This window comes from Camarhynchus parvulus, chromosome 1 (genome assembly GCF_901933205.1).
Source record: "Camarhynchus parvulus chromosome 1, STF_HiC, whole genome shotgun sequence".
In the NCBI taxonomy this organism is placed as follows: domain Eukaryota; kingdom Metazoa; phylum Chordata; class Aves; order Passeriformes; family Thraupidae; genus Camarhynchus; species Camarhynchus parvulus.
The window spans coordinates 785,359-803,377 of record NC_044571.1 but is presented as its reverse complement, the minus strand read 5'-3'; the positions used below and the strand labels follow the sequence as shown (position 1 = coordinate 803,377).

Genomic DNA, 18,019 nt, shown 5'->3' with positions numbered 1-18,019 from the left:
ACTTCAAAAAAGTGTGGTTTTGAGAGACAATAAAGCAGAGATTGAGAGGGTTGCAGAAAAGCTGATGTGCTGAAGGTGATTTTTAAGCTGTGTGCACTTTGCATCCCAAACTCTGAAAATCCCAGTCTCCAGCACGAACCAGAAACCACTGGGAAGCATGTTTAATATCTGAAGGAATGATTTATGTATATTTAAGGAATTCAAATGTACATAAAATATGCACATAAAAATATATATATGTTCATAAAATTAAAATAGGAGATTATCTACAAACCCCCTGAGGCAGCCTTTTGATAGATCCTATTCAGTTCTCATAGATACAATTTTATTCATTAAATATTGATGTTTCTATGAGCAATAAATAATAAATTTGCCTTCTGCCTAACCCTGATATTACTGAGGCTTTGCAGGGGATCCCTGGGGTTTCTCAGGAGTTTTCCATTGTATATTTCTTTCTTGATGCTGTATATTTATTTATTGATGCTGTATTCCCTTTTGCAGAGTACATTGCCATGTACACCTACGAGAGCTCGGAGCAGGGGGACCTCACTTTCCAACAAGGTGACCTGATCCTGGTGACAAAGAAAGATGGTGACTGGTGGACGGGAACGCTGGGTGATAAATCAGGAGTTTTCCCATCTAATTATGTGAGACTCAAAGATTCTGAGGTAGAGAAATGTTTTCTTTGGGGTTGTAGTGCTAGCTGCAGGGCAGTGCGTGGTAGGGGAAATAAAAATGCAGATTTACTGTATGAGACTGAAAAAATTACAAATACAGCTGCACAAACAATATATACAACATATATTAACATATATACGAACATATATATACAATATATACACAATACATATAACAACATATATACAAACAATATATTAACATATATTAACATATATACGAATATATATTAACATATATCCAAACATATATAATATATACACAATATATAACAACACATATTAACATATATATCAACATATATATACAATATATAAAATATATATACAATATATATACCAATATATACACAAACAATATATATTTATATATTAACATATATAAATATATATACAATATACATAACAACATATATATACAAACAATATATACAACTATACTAAACAATTACAATAACAACTATAGTTGCATTTTACAATTTAATATAATAAATAACTTGGGGGATGATCCATGAAAATAATGCAAACATCAGTAGTGCACTTGGCAGTTTTTTAGACACTGATCAGAACAGCCATGATTGTTTTATTGCCCTGGTAAGTTTTTAATGCCTGAGCTGTATCTTATTGCCATTATTAAAAAAAAAAAAACAAAATCTACATAGTAATATTTCAGTCTATTACATTTTTCCCTATAATTTCTTGCAATCAAGAATTTTGCATCAAAACATTGCTAACTACTGTATTTATTTGTCAGGTTTTGACTGAATAATAGAGGTTCTGTTTCATCTCTTTTTATCTTGAAGTAATTCCATAGACCACATCCTTGTTGGGGTTTTTTGGGGTTTTTTTTGCTTTCTTTTTAGACATTTTAAAGAGAGATATTCTCCCATATATATGGCTTGAGAGGATAATTTATCTCCCAGTAGGAATTAGTTTAGATTCAGAGTTGGGTACACTGATCTCTTGATGAGAGGGATTCTGGTTTATATCTCTGGAATAATGGGGGGTTAAAGATAAATGAATAAAAATCAGTGGATCTGGGGGGATTTGGGTGGTAAAAAGTGAAAGACTGCAGCACAGACCTGGGCAGAGTCACTCCTTAAAAGCATTCCTGCGGCTGGAAAAGCCAGAGGATAAAAGGTACAGTGAAATTCAGCGGTAAGAAACCTTTCAAGAGGAAATTTCTGCAGTGTCAGGCAATTCCAACAACATCCTCTGGGGCAGGATTAAAAACCTTGTGGTTAGTGATGTTTGGTATTGCAGTCCTTGGAGAGGTGGGACTGGGGCACTGCTGGCAAATCCCAGTGCAGAGCTCAGGTGTTCAGTTCCCCTTTGGTCAGAGAGCTCAGTTTGGGGTTTCTGTCACCCCAGCCCGCCTGGGGCTGCCCCAGCTCAGTGCACTTCACCCAAAGCTGCTCCCAGTGCCCTTTGTGCTGGTGAAAACCCCACCTTCAGCTCAAATCTGGGTGAGAGAGGGAGGAACAAGCACAGAGCTGATGGAACCCCTGCTCTGGGGTGTTGTTTCCATGCCAGGGTTCCTGCAGGACGCAGATCTGCCTCCAAGTGGGGAACTGGGTTTTGCTCCCCAGCCTGCTCCCTGAGCCAGTTTTTGCAGAGGATTTCAGAGTCCTGGCTCTCTGAAATCTCACTCTCTCACACTCAGATGTGCTGCTGTGCTTGGACAGCTGCCTGGGCTGGAAAGTGTTCTGAAAAGAGGAATAATGTCATGTGTTCTGCACTATTGACAGAACCAAAGAAAAGCAGGGGTGATCTTTCAGCAGCAAGAGCAGAGTTTCTAGAAATGACTCAAAATCTCAATGGTTTCTACAGCTGAAGAATTTTTTAAATCTGTTCTTGTGTGCCCATTCACCTCAGGGTGGTAAAACAAACCATTCCCTGTTCCTTTATTGAAAAAGTGGGAAAGTCTTTGTTCTTCAGAGGAACAATGGCCCATGCTGAGGCTGTTCCTTAGGGGAGGGATGGATACAGGGTTTTATTCTGGACACTGCTGAGAATTCCCTCTGTGGGGATGGCTTGGAAACACAGCAATTTCAAGACATCTGATTATAAAACTTTGCATAGTGCTTCAGAAAATAATCCCTGAATGGATCAAGTTGGGGTTTGAAGGGTCCTGTGTACAGCACAATTGGCAAGTCCTTGCTGGGGATTGTTAAATTGCTGGCTCAGGAGATTTCATCACTTGTCACAAAGTGCCCTCAGTGTTCAGGAGTGTCCCAGGTGTGCAGGGACAGGCTCTGTCCTCACTGCTGTGTTTTCTCTCAGCTGAAGGAATAGGAAAAGCTTCTCCCTCTCCTGAGTGGGCCAGAAATGGGCACCATCCTAAATGTGTTATTTATTCATTTAGTTATTTCTTGAAGTGCTGTAGGACTTTTCCGTGTGTTCCTTCTGCTTTTGCATGGAGGATTCAGAGAATCCCCAAAGGAATTCAGACTCAGTGTGATCAAGGTGGTTCTGGAGTTTCTGTTTGAAAATCACCTCTCTGTTTCCCGGTAAAGGCAATGTCCCAGCCTTTGGTGTGTCCATGTGCCTCTAATCCAGCAGCATGGGTGCTGCCCAAGGCATGGCTGGGAAGAGAGGCTGCTCTGGAGGTCCAGACACTTGTTCTGGAGAGGTTTCTCTGAAGGTCCAGCACTTGTTCTGGTGAGGTTTCTCTGAAGGTCCAGCACTTGTTCTGGTGAGGTTTCTCTGAAGGTCCAGCACTTGTTCTGGAGAGGTTTCTCTGGAGGTCCAGGCACTTGTTCTGGTGAGGTTTCTCTGAAGGTCCAGCACTTGTTCTGGAGAGGTTTCTCTGGAGGTCCAGGCACTTGTTCTGGAGAGGTTTCTCTGAAGGTCCAACACTTGTTCTGGAGAGGCTTCTCTGAAGGTCCAGCACTTGTTCTGGAGAGGCTTCTCTGAAGGTCCAGCATTTGTTCTGGAGAGGTTTCTCTGGAGGTCCAGGCACTTGTTCTGGAGAGGTTTCTCTGGAGGTCCAGCACTTGTTCTGGAGAGGTTTCTCTGGAGGTCCAGCACTTGTTCTCTGCTGAGGAGGGCAGAGGCTGTTCCTCTGCCAGAAACACTTCCCAGGGCAGGAGAAGTTCCTGGCATCACCCTGGTCCATCCCCTCTGTGGGGCTGTCAGGGCCATGTCCCCCTGTCCCCAGGTGCTTCAGCAGCACCAGCCCCACTCTGGGGGTGTTAAACTGCTCCCCTCAGCCTGCACATGCTCTGGGGACAGGGCTGAGCCTGGCTCTGAAGGACAGCAGAATTCCTGCCCCTGGTCCCCTGGGGGCTCTCTGGGGCCCTGCTCACAGGGCAGGGAGGGGATCTGGGGACAATCAAAGGAGTGAGGGAGGAGAGGAGGATCTGCTGCTCCTGTATCTGGAGTAATGTGTGACAGGAAAGGAGCTCTGAGACATCCAGGCAAGCTGAAGATGTACCTGCTAATCCATTTTATAGGTGGCTCACAGCCAGCACAGGGGTTTGAGGCGCCCTTTTCTCTCAGCCTGAGCTGTTCTTGAGTTACTCCTCAGTTTCATTCCTGCCAGAATCCCCAAGCTTTCAAAACATCAGTTGACAGGGAGAATGTGGGGAAGGAAACTGTTCTTTTCCACACAGGAATGAGGATTCTGTGGAGGCCTTCAGGTGCTTTGATGTTGGCTCCAAGTTTGTGAGGGGGATCCTGAAGGTGAAGTTGAGGGAGGTGGAAGTGTTGAAGGCAAGGGGACTTTTGTGGCTCCCCAACGTTCCTGGCCACAGTCCAGTTTAGATTAAAGTTGCTGTTTTCCACCTCAGACCTCTTTCTGCAGGACAGAAAACTGTCAGTGGCCTGGGAGGAACCTGCAGGAATTATTTAGGGGCAGGAGCTGGATTGATGTCAGGTTTTTCTTGTGGCTGTTCAAAGGCTTTGCTTCCCAATCCCTTGGGTGCAGATGTTCACCCCTCACCTCACCCTGGCTGGGTGCAGGGGGCTGCTCAGGAATATTTGCAATCCAGCAGTTTGGAGGGATGGAAACTTCTGTTGTTGTTTCAGCTCACCTCCACAGAATTCCCATTCTGCAGATACGTGGATCTGCAGTCAGAAATGGGATCTCCTTTGGGATTGCACATGGGATCTACTGTGGAATTACAAATGGGATCTCCTTTGGAATTGTAACTGGGATCTCCTTTGGAATTGTAACTGGGATCTCCTTTGGAATTACAAATGGGATCTCCTTTGGGATTGCAAATGGGATCTCCTTTGGTCTTTGCAGCCCATGAAAGGGAATAAAAGTCTGCACTTCTGCATTAACAAACCATCCACTTCATGCTTGGTATTTATTCCCAGATGTTTATTGCCATCTGAAATATTAAGGATTTCTGTAAGAACAGAATTTCCTGTGAGTTTTTGACTCACATGCTTGTTGAAGCTTTGTAAATCATTTTCATGTACTGGAGAAAGAAACCTGAGTGCTAAACTTGCCTCTTGTTCTCCATTTCAAGGCTCCAGGAGCAGCTGGGAAAACAGGAAGCTTAGGGAAGAAACCTGGTGAGTCAAATATTGTGGCAGCACCTTCTCTCTGTTCTTAAGTGTTCAATTCAATGGCAACAAAACCTTTTCCATGAAAATAGAATGTTTGCTCTTGGTCATCTTGGAGTGGTTTGCACTGATGAAAACCATTATCAAATAACTGGAATAAATGCAGTTAATAAATAATGTAAATGTAATAAAAGAATTCATCCTCTAATCATTCTAGTGTGTCAATCACTAAGTAACATGTAGCTAGAGAGTGAAAGTCTGCTTGCCCAGAGGTGGATGTGAACTTCCAGCTGGATTGCTCAGCAGAGCAGTGGGAGCCATTCCCCCTTGTCCCCAGCCCCTCTCCAGGTTTCTTAGCTGTGGAAGCCAAAGACAAGAGGGGGAATTTCTCATTAAATGCAGCAGGTCCTGGCAGGGGAGTGGGAGGTTTAAACAGAGAAAAATCAGGAGCAGAGTCAGTGCTGGGTGAGGGCAAACCAGGGAGGAGCTGGGCTGGGAACTGGCTCTGCTGCTGGGAAGGGCAGGGCTGGATGGGACACTGGCAATGAGGAATTGTCCCCTGGCAGGGTGGGCAGGGCCTGGCACAGGGTGCCCAGAGCAGCTGGGGCTGCCCCTGCATCCCTGGCAGTGCCCAAGGCCAGGCTGGACACTGGGGACAGTGGGAGGTGTCCCTGCCACGGCAGGGGTGGCACTGGGTGGGCTGTGAGTCCCTCCAACCAAACCATTCCATGACTCCATTCCATGACTCCATGGCCGTGTGTGCTGACCCCAGAGCCAGTTTAAAGCCCCTTTGTCACTCCAAGCCTTCCATCCCCTGCCTGGCTCCCTGTCCCTCCTGAGGGAGGTTCTGCTGTTCTGTGTTCTGTGCAGGGCCCTTGGACTGCTCCTCATCCTCCTCATGCTGCTCATTTATGTCTCAGTTGCTTCTCTGATCATTTCTAATGTTCCTACTGGTCCTTTCCTTCTAAATCTCACATCAATCATTTCATCATTTCCATGCTGGGCTTCACCTCCCTTTGTCTCTCCCCTGCCCCAAAGCCTCCCTTGTTCCCAACCCTGCAGGGTTTGTGGGTTCCTGTGCCTGCAGCTGCCCTGGGAAGGAATCCCTGAGGGCTGAGGCTGCCCTGGGTCCCTCAGGAGGCTCCAACAGCCCCAGCCCCACTCTGGGTGTGTTCAGTGTGTCCCCCTGAGCCTGCCCATGGCCTGGGGACAGGGCTGAGCCTGGCTCTGGGAGGGCACCAGAATTCTGCAGCTCCACTTGGGTCCAAAGCTGGCTTACCTGTGGGGACCAGAACTGTTCCACACACACTGGGGGGCAGAGAGAACTCCAGCACAGCTTGGGGTAATTCCCTGGGACTGTCAGCTCCCAGCTCCTGGGCTGGGAGGCAACAGAGATTTCCAGGGAAATCCTCTCTGCTGCATGGGAAAAATATTCCTTTTGGGGGCCAGGTGGTGGGAAATTCTGTGCCAGCCTTGATTTGCACCTCTGGGTGCAACTTCATTGTTTTGTCATTGTGATTGTCTCCTCTCCTCAGGGAGCTAAATGCAAAGATGGATGTACTGGAAAACACTGCATTTTAAGAGCTATTATTATTATTGTTATTGTTATTGTTATTGTTATTGTTATTATTATTCTCTATGTCAAACATTTTTGATCTCCTACCACAGAGCTGCTGCCCCTCTGGTTTATTACTTCTTTATTCTCTGAACCTCTCATTTATTTTCCAATTACCCCATGCATTCATGGGAATACATAAATCCATAACAATTTTATGGAAAGGAATAACGCAGTCTTATAGCAGAATTAATGTTGGATAAAATGTGCTCGGATTTTTTTCAAATTAACCTTTTCTTTCCTCCTCTGCTTCAACAGAAATTGCCCAAGTTATTGCCTCTTACACAGCAACAGGCCCAGAACAGCTGACTCTTGCTCCTGGCCAGTTGATTCTCATCAGAAAGAAGAATCCAGGTGGTTGGTGGGAAGGAGAGCTCCAAGTTAGTTCCTTTTTTTTTTTCCTAGTAAAATCCCATTTTAAAAAAATGGTTGTTAGTCATTCAGAATGCTGAATGTGTCGATAAGAAATAAATCTGACAATGCTTTGCAGTGGAGCAGGTGCCAGTAAAACCCAAAAAACCCTTCCAGGAGCTCCCACACCTGCCTGCCTGGCTTGGGGACAGCCTGGGGACAGCAGGAGCTCAGCATGGAGGGCTCAGGGTGCTCTGGTGGTTCTGAGAGCAGAATTTGACAGTTTGGTCCCCCTGAAGGAGGCTCTGGTTGCTTTGGGGATTTAGCAGGAAATTTGAGGTGGAACAATGCCATGGATATTTATTTGTGCAGTGCAGATCTCTGACTAATTCAGTTCTTTTTAACTCTTGGTGCCCTTCTTGCCTTTCCTGGTGATGTTTTTTTCATCTTTTGTGGAGAAATCCTCTTCCAGGATTCCTTTGGGTTTTCTCTCACTAACCTTGCTGCTATTGGTAACTTTTAGCTTTAAAGAGTCTCCCTTGAATGTATTTTGAGACAGAAAAGAAACTTCTCTGGGCAAGAGCTGCCACAGTTAGCACTGAGCAGCTGCTGGGAGGCTCTGAAACAATTCAGGTTTGGTTGTGTAAATACTCAGATGTAATTTAGATGCTTTAATGTCTTACATGTGGTTTTACAATTGGGTTTTATTTTGTTAGCAAACCCTGACTGTTGTTTTTATTCTCCTGCTCCACGCTTGGGGGTCAGAGTGAAAGGAAAATAAGGCAAATGTTTTAGCATTAAGCATTTAAGCATTAATGTAGTGTTCAAAAATATCTTAAATTATCTAAATAGACTTTAGATCAAGTGTTTTCTTTTTCAATAAAGGTTTAGACAGGGAAGAAAGTAGTTCAAGAATAGTAAATCATTTAGATGATTTTTTTCCTATCAAAGTTAACAGTCTGTTTTTCAGAGGCAGAATTCTCCTTGCCCAAAATGCCAACCTTAGTCTAACACAAACAGAATAAACAATTAAAATCATTCTTGAGGTAGAGTTGGAAGCTGAGATTCAAAGTTCTGGAAGAACCTTTCTTACTGCAAGGAATTTTTATGGATTTGATTTACAATGGTCATTGGGTTTGGGGAGATAACAGGATGAGGTTTCCTGCTTTGGTGACACAAGGCATTGGAAAGCTTGGATCTGTTTCTGTAAAAGAAAAGAAGAAATTTGGATTCTTAATCTCTGTTTCAACTGTCACAACCTGGGGATCTATTTTAATGTAACAGGTGTAATAATGAACAAGCATTTAATTAGAAATACTAACAAGATTCTACGTTAACAATTAGAAATACTAACAAGATTCTATGTTAACATTATAACATTCAGCTGGTGGCACAGAACAGCTGAGTTCTCCCTCCCCAAGCCCTTTCCCTGCTGGGCTGGGCAGTTCTGAGCCCTGGAGCTGAGCAGTTCTGAGCCCTGACCCCATCCCCTGGCTGAGCAGTTCTGAGCAGTTGTGGGCAGTTCTGGGCAGTTCTGAGCAGGTCTGAGCAGTTCTGGGCAGGTCTGAGCAGTTCTGGGCAGTTCTGGGCAGTTCTGAGCAGGTCTGAGCAGGTCTGGGCAGTTCTGGGCAGTTCTGAGCAGGTCTGAGCAGGTCTGGGCAGTTCTGGGCAGTTCTGGGCAGGTCTGGGCAGTTCTGGGCAGTTCTGAGCAGGTCTGGGCAGTTCTGGACAGTTCTGGGCAGTTCTGAGCAGTTCTGGGCAGTTCTGGGCAGTTCTGAGCAGGTCTGGGCAGTTCTGGGCAGTTCTGGGCAGTTCTGGGCAGTTCTGGACAGTTCTGGACAGTTCTGGGCAGTTCTGGGCAGTTCTGAGCAGGTCTGAGCAGTTCTGGGCAGTTCTGGGCAGTTCTGGGCAGTTCTGGGCAGTTCTGGGCAGTTCTGAGCAGGTCTGGGCAGTTCTGAGCAGGTCTGGGCAGTTCTGGGCAGTTCTGGCAGTTCTGATCCTGTCCATCCTGGCTGAGCAGTTCTGTCTCCGCAGGCGCGTGGCAAGAAGCGCCAGATCGGTTGGTTCCCGGCCAACTACGTCAAACTGCTGAGCCCTGGCACCAGCAAGAGCACCCCCACCGAGCTGCCCAGGCCTGCAGCACCCTCAGGTGAGCCCTGCCTGCCCCTGGCAGCCCTGCCCTGCCTGTTGTGCCCGTGCTGGGCCTTCAGCTGGGAGGGGTGCAGTGCTCCAGAGCCTCTGGGGCGTTCCTGCATCCCCCATCCCATCCCATCCCATCCCATCCCTGACTGTGGGACAGGAGCTCTGGGGTGTTCCTGCATCCCCCATCCCATCCCATCCCATCCCATCCCTGCCCTGACTGCAGCAGGAGCTCTGGGATGTGTTTCCATCCCCAAACCACCCCATCCCTGGGTTGTGGGACAGGAGCTCTGAGCTCTGGGATGTGTCTCCATCACCAAACCAGCCCATCTCTGCACTGTGGGACAGAAGCTCAGGGTTCTGGGATGTTCCTCCATCCCATCCCTGACTGTGGGACAGGAGCTCTAGGGTGTGTTTCCATCCCCAAACCACCCCATCCCTGGGTTGTGGGACAGGAGCTCTGAGCTCTGGGATGTTCTTCCATCCCCAAACCAGCCCATCCCTGACTGCAGCAGGAGCTCTGGGATGTGTCTCCATCCCCAGCCCAGCCCAGCCCAGCCCATCCCGTCCCTGAGTGTGGGACAGGAGCTCTGGGTTCTGGGATGTGTGTCCATCCTCAGCCCATCCCATCCCTGAGTGTGGGACAGGAGCTCTGAGTTCTGGGATGTGTGTCCATCCCATCCCATCCCATCCCTGAGTGTGGGACAGGAGCTCTGGGTTCTGGGATGTGTGTCCGTCCCCAGCCCAGCCCTGCCCTGGGTGCAGCAGCAGCTGCAGAGGCTCAGGAGGATCCAGGGCTGCCCCTGAGGCTCCTCTCCTGCAGAACCCCCTGGTCTGAGGGGATGTGGGACAAACCCCCATGGGGAGGGACCCTTCCTGTGCAGGGTTGGGGAAGGGACTCAGGAGCCACAGAGCAGGAACATTCCCACAGAATCCCAGCCTGGCTGGGCTGGAAGGGCCTTCCCAGAGCCCATTCCATGGTGCTGTGTCTGGGGCACTGCTCTGGCTGCCCCTCTGGGGGTGTTACAAAGATCCAGCAAGTGCCTCTCTAAAGCCCCGTGGAGTTCAGGCTGAGAATGGCAACTCAGCATTGAGACACAACCTTTTACAAGGAAATAGGATGAGATTTTCTAATGTATTTTTGAAGTTATTTCAGGTTTGACAATCTGTGGCTTTCCCCACATGCTAAATTTTACAGAATAAAATTTTAGCGGTTTTTGCAGAACATCAAAATCTTAATCAAACTGTAATTAAAAAAAAAAAAAGGAAAAGCTGTTTGGCAAATTGAAATAAGTTGCTGGCTTGGTACAAGGACGAAAATAAAAGCAAATTTTAGGATGAATTCACTGGAGAGAACCTGCCAGCAAGGCTCATTAATGGAAGTCTGATGTCTGGTGGGAAAACCAGAAGCCCCGTGGCCTGGCAAAGAGAAAACAGCAGAGAAATAGAGGGGATTATTTATTTAACTGAACAGTCCTGCTGCTTCAGAGAGTTCAGGGAGCTGCTTTGTCAGAAGTGAGCAGGACCAGCTGTATTCTGGGATTGGATGAGTTCCACTGCAAGGAAATAGAAAATCCCTGCTGGAACCAGTCCTGGGTGCCAGCAGAGCAGCCTGGATGGCCTGGGATGCTTTTGTCCAGTTCTGTTCATTTTCTCTTGTATTTTCCAAGATTTTTTTGTTCTGAAAACCTCACTGGGACAACAAAGGCATCACCATTGGCTTTCTTTTGGATTATGCAGCTTCCAATAGTGGAAGTTCCAGTGTGTCCCAGATTTTCCTGTCCACTGACCAGTCCTGGTGGGGGGTTCCAGGCCAGGCTGGAGCACCCTGAGACAGTGGAAGATGTCCCTGTCCATGGCAGGGGTGGCACTGGATGGGCTTTAAGGTCTCTTCTAACCCAAGCCCTGCTGGGATTCCATGAAACTCTTTGGGATTTTTAAACCCCTGGAGTTTGAGCTGAGCCCCAGGATGGGCTCTGGTCACTGCAGGGTCCTGGATGGACAACGAGGCTGGAGAGGGGCTGGGAACACAAACCCTGAGAGGAACCCCTGAGGGAGCTGGGGCTGCTCAGCCTGGAGAAAAGGAGACTCAGGGCTGCCCCCATCACTCTGCACAGCTCCTGAAAGGTGCCTGTGCTCACCTGGGGCTGGGCTCTTTCTCCAGCAGCACTGACACAACCAGAGCACACAGCCTCCAGCTGCACCAAGGGAAATACAGGTTGGAGAGCAGGGAAAAGGTTTTTCCAGCAAGGGTGAGAAAGTTCTGGAATGGCTGCCCGGGGAGGTGGTGCAGTCCCCATCCCTGGGTGTGTTTAACAAAGCCTGGATGTGGCACTGGGGGCCAGGGCTCAGTTGAGCTGCTGGGGCTGGGCTGGACTCGATGGGCTTGGAGGTCTCTCCCAGCCTGGTCATTCTGGGATTCTGTGGAGCTGTCCTGAGCCATGGGCAATGTCCAGAGGTGACCTCTGCATGTGGGCAGGGCCAGGCTGGAGATCAGGAGAGGTTCTTGCCCAGAGGGTGCTGGCACTGCCCAGGGAATGGGCACGGCCCCGAGGCTGCCACAGCTCCAGGAGCCTTTGGCCAGCGCTGCCAGGGATGCCCAGGCTGGGATCTGGGGGATCTGGGCAGGGCAGGGTGGCTCAGGGATGCCCTTTGGGGGGTGGCTGCAGCCCCAGGTGACCCCTGTCCCCTGTCCCAGTGTGCCAGGTGATCGGCATGTACGACTACAGCGCGCAGAACGACGACGAGCTGGCCTTCAGCAAGGGCCAGATCATCACCGTGCTCAGCAGGGAGGACCCCGACTGGTGGAAGGGGGAGGTCAACGGCCACGTGGGGCTCTTCCCGTCCAACTACGTGAAGCTGACCACAGACACGGACCCCAGCCAGCAGTGTGAGTGTCCCTGGTGTCCCTTGGTGTCCCTGGTGTCCCTCCCACATGCAGCATTGCCGGGCCCCGCCGCCCCCGGGCCCCGGGCTCTTTGAAGACCTTCTGTCCCCGCTGTGTTTGGTTGGTTTTGTTCCCATCCCCCCAGCATGTCCCCTCCCCATCATTTTTGCTCCATGCCTTGCCACGCCTGCCTCATTTCCCCAGCTTGAATTTGCTCATTGTTTTGTTTTGCTTATGTGTTGTTTTCCTCCTTTTTCTAGGAATCATATGTTGTCCATCCCCCACTCAGGCTTGAAAGTCCTCAAAGAGACCCACTATCCCATAGCAGTGCCCAGAGGGATGATGGGAGATGCAGCCTTGATCATGTGGCTTCCAGCATGATCATCTACTGCCTTCTGAGTCAAGAACACACTGCACAGCAGTTTTACCTCACTTGACATTTAGTTGCATGGAATCGCAATGGTTGAGTTAATTATCGACAAAATTAAACTGATTCAAAACAAAAAAAAACAAAACAAAAACACACACACGCAAAAAAAATAAAAATCAGAGGATAGTGGGTCCTTTTGTGGCTTTCAGAGTTACCAAACTAATTTTTCCACCTTTGCACAGGTGCTTTTGGTAGTTTTAAAAATTATTTTTTAAAGATATATTCTAGCCTTTTAAAGGAAAAGTATAAATTTAATTTCTTCATTGCAATTTTGTTTGTGCAAAAAGACCCACTATCAAGGAATGCTGCATGTGCTATTAAAATTGTTCCAAATGTCCATGAATTGGAGACTTTATGTATCTTTCTTTTTTATTGTTCACTTGTCCAGTGTTGTCAATGTGTCTTTTTTTTTTATTATTTTAATTTTTTTTTTTTTTTTTTTAATTACAAAAGAACAGAAGGAGTTAAAATCAGTTTAAGGAAGTTTAAATGTGCCCATTCCAGGTATTTTGTTGTAGTTACTGTACTGTTTGTAACAGGTGTTGTTGTTGAGTGTGTAACCCATTGTGGGGAGGGGAGATGCCCTCCCCCTGTGCCAGAGGCAAACCTGGAGTGCTGTTTTACCCAGCTCTGTTCATTTGATTTTGCACATGACTTGTAGCTGCAAACAGCGAGCAAACAGCCTGGTTTGTGTGTGTCCCTCGGTTTGTCACATTCCTGGGTCAGAAATGGGTGCAATGTTCCCTGCTGGGGCTGCCAGAATTCCCCACTTCCCCTGGGACGGCGCCCGGGCTGCTCAGCTGTGCTTTCTGTGGAGCAACACCTGAACGAGTCATTCTCCTGACAAGAACGAATGTATAGAACTCAATCCCTGCAATCCATTGCCAATGTTTACATTTTCTAAAGCAGACTGTGGAACTGACACACATGAGTAAGAGCTGGAGCTCTCAGTGGAGCTGGAGCTGTGCTGCCGTGCCCGGCAGTGCCCTCTCCCAACGCCTCACAGAGCACAACAGAGCCCTGCTACTCATGATTTACCACGGGGTTGCTCCTGGTGTCTGTGTCCCCCTGTCCCAGCCCCTGCTGGCAGCCTGGAGCACTCCCAGCCCAGCTCCCTGCTCCCCACCCGTCCTGCAAAGGTGCCGAGGACAAGTGAAGCTCCTTACTCAGTTGCACTTCAGTATTTCATCACTATGAATGTAAATTATATAAATATATAAAAACCTGCAGCTTTAACAACTGTAATCCAGCCTTTCCAATTAGCTCCATGTATAGAGAATTAAATCCTTCGTACAAAAGAGGCCGACAGTGTTTGTTGTTGTCTCGTTGCTGGGTCACGCCGAGCTCGCCCCGAGGGCTTTGGCAGCAGCACTGGAGCCCTTTGCCTCTCAGGGACACCTGCCTGGCTTCTTGGAACCCTCCAGGGACACCTGCCTGGCTTCTTGGAACGTGGTCTCCCTGAAACTGCTCGGATCCATCATTGCTCCCTGCAGCCTTTGCCCCTCTGGCTCAGGGAGGGGATTGCTGGTGTGTCCTTGGACTCCTGGCAGGTCCCTTCCAGCTCAGGATGTTCTGGCGTTCTCTGATTCCCTGCCCAGGGACCAAGCAGTGGATTTTGATTTTTTTTAAATAGATAAATTAAATATTCTTTCTTGGTTTGCTGTGGAGGCCCTGGAGGGGCTTCTCCTAAGTTCCACCCCCTTGGCTCCTTCCCCCGTTGCTATGCCTGAACAAAGGTGTTCCTGGATTTGGGATGTGTTTTATGCCAGAAGCTCAAGTCTGAAAATATGAACAACTGCACAGATTTTCCTTCTTTTTAGGACAGTATTTAAATAGTTCATTTCTACCATTAAAAAATAATTCTTCTCCATCATGGCCACTTGCTGACAAGTGCAGAAATGGAACAGCACATCCCACTTGTGATTTTCAGTGCTCTGAGAGGATGGAGCCAGGTTTGACTCCACTCTGTCAGAATTTTGTGCATTAACTGACATTTGAACCAGAGCCTCTCCCTCTTTTCCCATCCTGAGCTGACTTTTCACTGGATTGAAAACCTGACTCGACTGAAAGCTCTGGCCCTTAGGGACACTGAGGGTCCTGTGACCTCAGGCCAGAAGTACAGATTGAATCTGTGTGAAATATTTGCAATGCTTCAGCTGTAGGGGATTCAGGTGCTGCTCTGTCTTCCTCTTCACATCGAGTGAAGAAGCTCCTGCAGTCCCTGAGGGTGCAGCTTCTCCCCCCTGGTGTCTTCAGGGCTGGGGCTGGAGCCTCCCAAGGTCACTGGAGGCTCCTGGGGCAGCTCTGGGAGGCTGGGAGGAGCAGTCTGGGGTCCCTCACAGGGAATCCCCAAATCCCCGGGGCTGGCACAGCCCTGCCAGCCCATGCAGTGCCAGCTGTGCCCCATGGGCACCTTGTCCCCAGCCCAGAGCACTCAGTGCCACCTCCAGGGCACACCTGCAGGGATGGGCACTGCAAAGCTCCCTGGGCAGCCCCTGCCAAGGCCTGAGCTCCCTTTCCATGGGCAAATTCCTGCTGCTGGCCCAGCTGAACACACACGAGGCACTGCTGGTGCCTCAGGCAGAAGAGCAAAATGAATCCCATGTACAGAGTCCCAGACACAGCCACTCCCCTGGGGCTTCAGTGACAGATGCTGAAGTCCCTGTGGTGTGCATTCCCTCCCTGAGTCCCTAAGGGTGCTCTGCTGGCTCAGCAGGGAGGGTTTCATCCTCCTCCTCCTCCTCAGGGATTCTCCCTGAGCTGCAGGGAACAAGGCATTGCAGTGGCTGCTTTACTTGTCTTTATGGATATCAATATATATAAATATATAAAAATAGGCATATGAGAAAGGGAGAGTGACAGTGACTGCCCCAGCAGCTGGGGCTGCCCCTGGATCCCTGGCAGTGCCCAAGGCCAGGCTGGACACTGGGGCTGGAGCAGCCTGGAACAGTGGAAGGTGTCCCTGCCATGGCAGGGGTGGCACTGGGTGATCCTTAAAATCCCTTCCCACCCAAATCACCCTGGCATTCTGGGAATTGGTTTTGTCTTCACTTCCCTGTGCCAGGGGCCTTCTCCCCTTGCACGGGAATTGTCACTTGAGGGATGGAGAGGAGACTGGAATTCCAGAGGCTGCCAGTGCTGCTGGGTTTTATTCACTGGTTTTATATTTGTGTGAATTCCTCCTGTATTCGACTGCTGACAAAGAATTCCCATGGATGTTCTTTCAGAGAATTTGTTCTTTTCAATCCTTGAAATCTGTCCAAGACAGATCTAAGTCTGAAATGTGGGTTTATCAAGAACATTTTTCTTTATATTCAGGATCAGTTTTATTTAAACCTCAATCCTTTTGGAGCTTTAGTGGCTTCACTTTCTGTCCCCATGAGCTCAGTGAGCACATTTTATTCCCAGAAGCAAAATGAAATTCTGGTTTGTTCTCTGGCTTTAAAGCACTTTTTAGTTCTCTGTGGTTATTGACTCCAGCTATTTAACTTGTTAAATAGCAACTTCTGTGCAGTAAATTCAGATGACAAATGAGTTGTTTTTAGACAGCTTCAGTAGATTCAGGAGCAATATACCTCAAATATTACTGCATGAGTAGAATTGACAGGGCAGGGTAACCAAGGGCTCCTCAGCTAAACACGGTGCTGAGGTGATCTTTGGGTTTCAGGGCATTGTCCTGGGGTTCAAGTGGAAATGGTTTTCAGCAGGACCTCACTGCCCACCTGGGGACTTCAATGAGCAAAGCTCTTGAACTGAGCTGAAGGGACCCCCAGGGATCCCCCAGTGCCAGCCCTGCCCTGCCCAGAGCCCCCCAAGCCCAGCCTGGGCATCCCTGGCAGCGCTGGCCAAAGGCTCCTGGAGCTGTGGCAGCCTCGGGGCCGTGCCCATTCCCTGGGCAGCCTGGGCAGTGCCAGCACTCTCTGGGCAAGAACCTTGCCCTAAAACCCAACCTAAATCCCTCCTGGCCCAGCCCCAGCCACTCCCTGGGTCCTGTCAGGTCACAGGAGCAGAGATCAGAGCTGTCCCTCTGCCAAATGAAAGTGAAAAAAATAAAATGCTCTTTGATAAGAGGTTGGAACATTTAAAATACTGCATTTGGCTCCCACGTTGCTGGTTCCAAGTGAAGTGCCTGCACAGCAGCTGTATTTGTGAATTCCCTGTGGAATGGGCTCTGCTGTCCCTTCTCCTTGGACCCCTGGCTGCTGCTTGTGACTCTGCTGCTCCTGTGCCCTGAGTGCCAGGGGCTCAGGCAGCCCTGGGGCACAGCCCAGGGGTGAGCTTTGGTTTCCTGGTGTGTTCTGAACCCCTCCAGGCCTTGCTTAACTCTGTGATTTACATTTTTGGAGGCATTCTTGCCCTCACATGTGGGATTTCACTGTCCCCAGGCAGCCTCTGGAGAGGGATTGGTAGAATCAGTGGCTCTGGAGTGGTTGAGGTTGGAGCCCCAGCAGTGAGCCCATCCTCAGTGCCACATCCAAACCTTTGAACACTCCGGAGAGGGCAATCCCACCCCTAAATAATGCTGCAAGTTTTGCCAGTGGGAATGCCCAGATTTGTTTCCAGCTCCTTCCCTGCAGCTCAGAGGGAAATGCTCTGCTCTGACAGGAACTGGACACACTGGTCTGCTTGAGAAATTCCAAACCTGCTGAAATGATTGAAAACAGCTGAGAAATGGGCTTGAGCATTGCAGATGGAGAGATCTGTTTGATCCCAATGTCCTCACCCAAAGCCTGGGGTGGCCTCTCAGTGGAGGGTCCATCCCAGGAGATTTAAGGGGAATTGATTGCATCTGAAACAGGTGCTAAGAAAGCTGAATGTTGGAATGCTGTGACTTAAATAACTCAGCACTGAGAGGCCCCTGCAGGGCTGTGTCCAGTTCTGGTCCTGCAGGAGAGACCTGGAGGGGCTGGAGCGTGTCCAGGGCAGGGAACGGAGCTGGGAAGGGGCTGGAGAATCCCTGAGGGAGCTGGGAAGGGGCTGAGGCTGGAGCAAAGGAGGCTCAGGGGCCCTTGTGGCTCTGCACAAGTCCCTGCCAGGAGGGCACAGCCGGGGGGGTCGGGCTCTGCTCCCAGGGCACAGGGACAGGAGCAGAGGGAACGGCCTCAGGCTGGGCCAGGGCAGGCTCAGCTGGGACAGCAGCAGCAATTTGCCCATGGAAAGGGAGCTCAGGCCTTGGCAGGGGCTGCCCAGGGAGCTTTGCAGTGCCCATCCCTGCAGGTGTGCCCTGGAGGTGGCACTGAGTGCTCTGGGCTGGGGACAAGGTGCCCATGGGGCACAGCTGGCACTGAGGGCTGTGCCAGCCCAGAGATTTGGGATCTGTGAATAATTAACCTGAGTGAAGGGCTGCTCCCCTGGTGTGCTGTTCCCTTCTCCTAAAGCATTTGGAGGAAAACTCCAAAGTGTGA

General features: G+C 49.1%; 1 protein-coding gene across 3 annotated transcripts in view; it reads left to right on the top strand.

The window, feature by feature from the left end:
- Window positions 1-18,019, top strand: part of ITSN1 (intersectin 1) — a 109,762-nt gene that overhangs the window by 76,518 nt on the left and 15,225 nt on the right. For 2 of the 3 annotated variants that reach the window (XM_030969082.1, XM_030969167.1), the window contains 5 exons: window positions 502-668; window positions 5,156-5,201; window positions 7,066-7,187; window positions 9,193-9,307; window positions 11,996-12,187. In XM_030969082.1, the coding sequence (XP_030824942.1) occupies window positions 502-668; window positions 5,156-5,201; window positions 7,066-7,187; window positions 9,193-9,307; window positions 11,996-12,187 (642 nt within the window). Of the gene's footprint in view, window positions 1-501; window positions 669-5,155; window positions 5,202-7,065; window positions 7,188-9,192; window positions 9,308-11,995; window positions 12,188-12,444; window positions 12,708-18,019 lie in introns of those variants that run through there. The other variant, XM_030969255.1, reaches the window with a different exon arrangement.